The sequence below is a fragment of the Molossus molossus genome, unplaced genomic scaffold (genome assembly GCF_014108415.1).
Source record: "Molossus molossus isolate mMolMol1 unplaced genomic scaffold, mMolMol1.p scaffold_m16_p_4, whole genome shotgun sequence".
Lineage (NCBI taxonomy): Eukaryota > Metazoa > Chordata > Mammalia > Chiroptera > Molossidae > Molossus > Molossus molossus.
The window spans coordinates 75821279-75821795 of NW_023425377.1; the positions used below are offsets into that span (position 1 = coordinate 75821279).

Below are 517 nucleotides of genomic sequence, written 5' to 3' on the forward strand. Positions count from 1 at the left end.
CTAGCCTCACTGTGCTCCTTCCAGTCCTGCTGGGTCCTGAGGGAGCAGTATGAGGAGCAGGGACCCCACATCGTGTATAACAAATGCTACTGAGCGTGGAGGGGTTTGGGGAAGGGAAATAAAACTTCTGCTACCCAGCCAGCTCTGCCCTGCCTTTCCCCAGGGTCAGTCTGGTCCACCCCTGGACCCATGCTGACACAGATCCACTAACCCTATCAAACCCATCTTTCATGATTGGCATCCCTGAAGGCATTCTTAGTGTAAGACCCACCCAAAAGCATCCCAAAGATATCCTCAGACTTGGACCCCTTAGTCTCTCACCCCCATGATCTTCTTTTGATATAACCCCACCCCCAAGATTCCCCAGGCTTTAAGCCCCCCAATTCATCCAACTGATAAGTCTGTCAATGACCCCCAAACCCACTTCCATCCATAATCTGTTCCTCTCCAATGAACTTACACCAGAATGCTCCAACCCCTCTCCCAGAATCTTTCCATGAATGTTCCAGCCCCCTGG

General features: G+C 51.6%; 1 protein-coding gene across 1 annotated transcript in view; it reads left to right on the forward strand.

Moving 5' to 3' along the window:
* ACTL9 (actin like 9) overlaps nucleotides 1-93 on the forward strand; it is a 1179-nt gene extending 1086 nt beyond the window's left edge. The window contains exon 1 of the mRNA XM_036281604.1: nucleotides 1-93. This exon is cut by the window's left edge and continues 1086 nt beyond it. Coding sequence (XP_036137497.1) covers nucleotides 1-93 — 93 coding nt within the window.
* The last annotated feature ends 424 nt before the right edge of the window (nucleotides 94-517 follow it).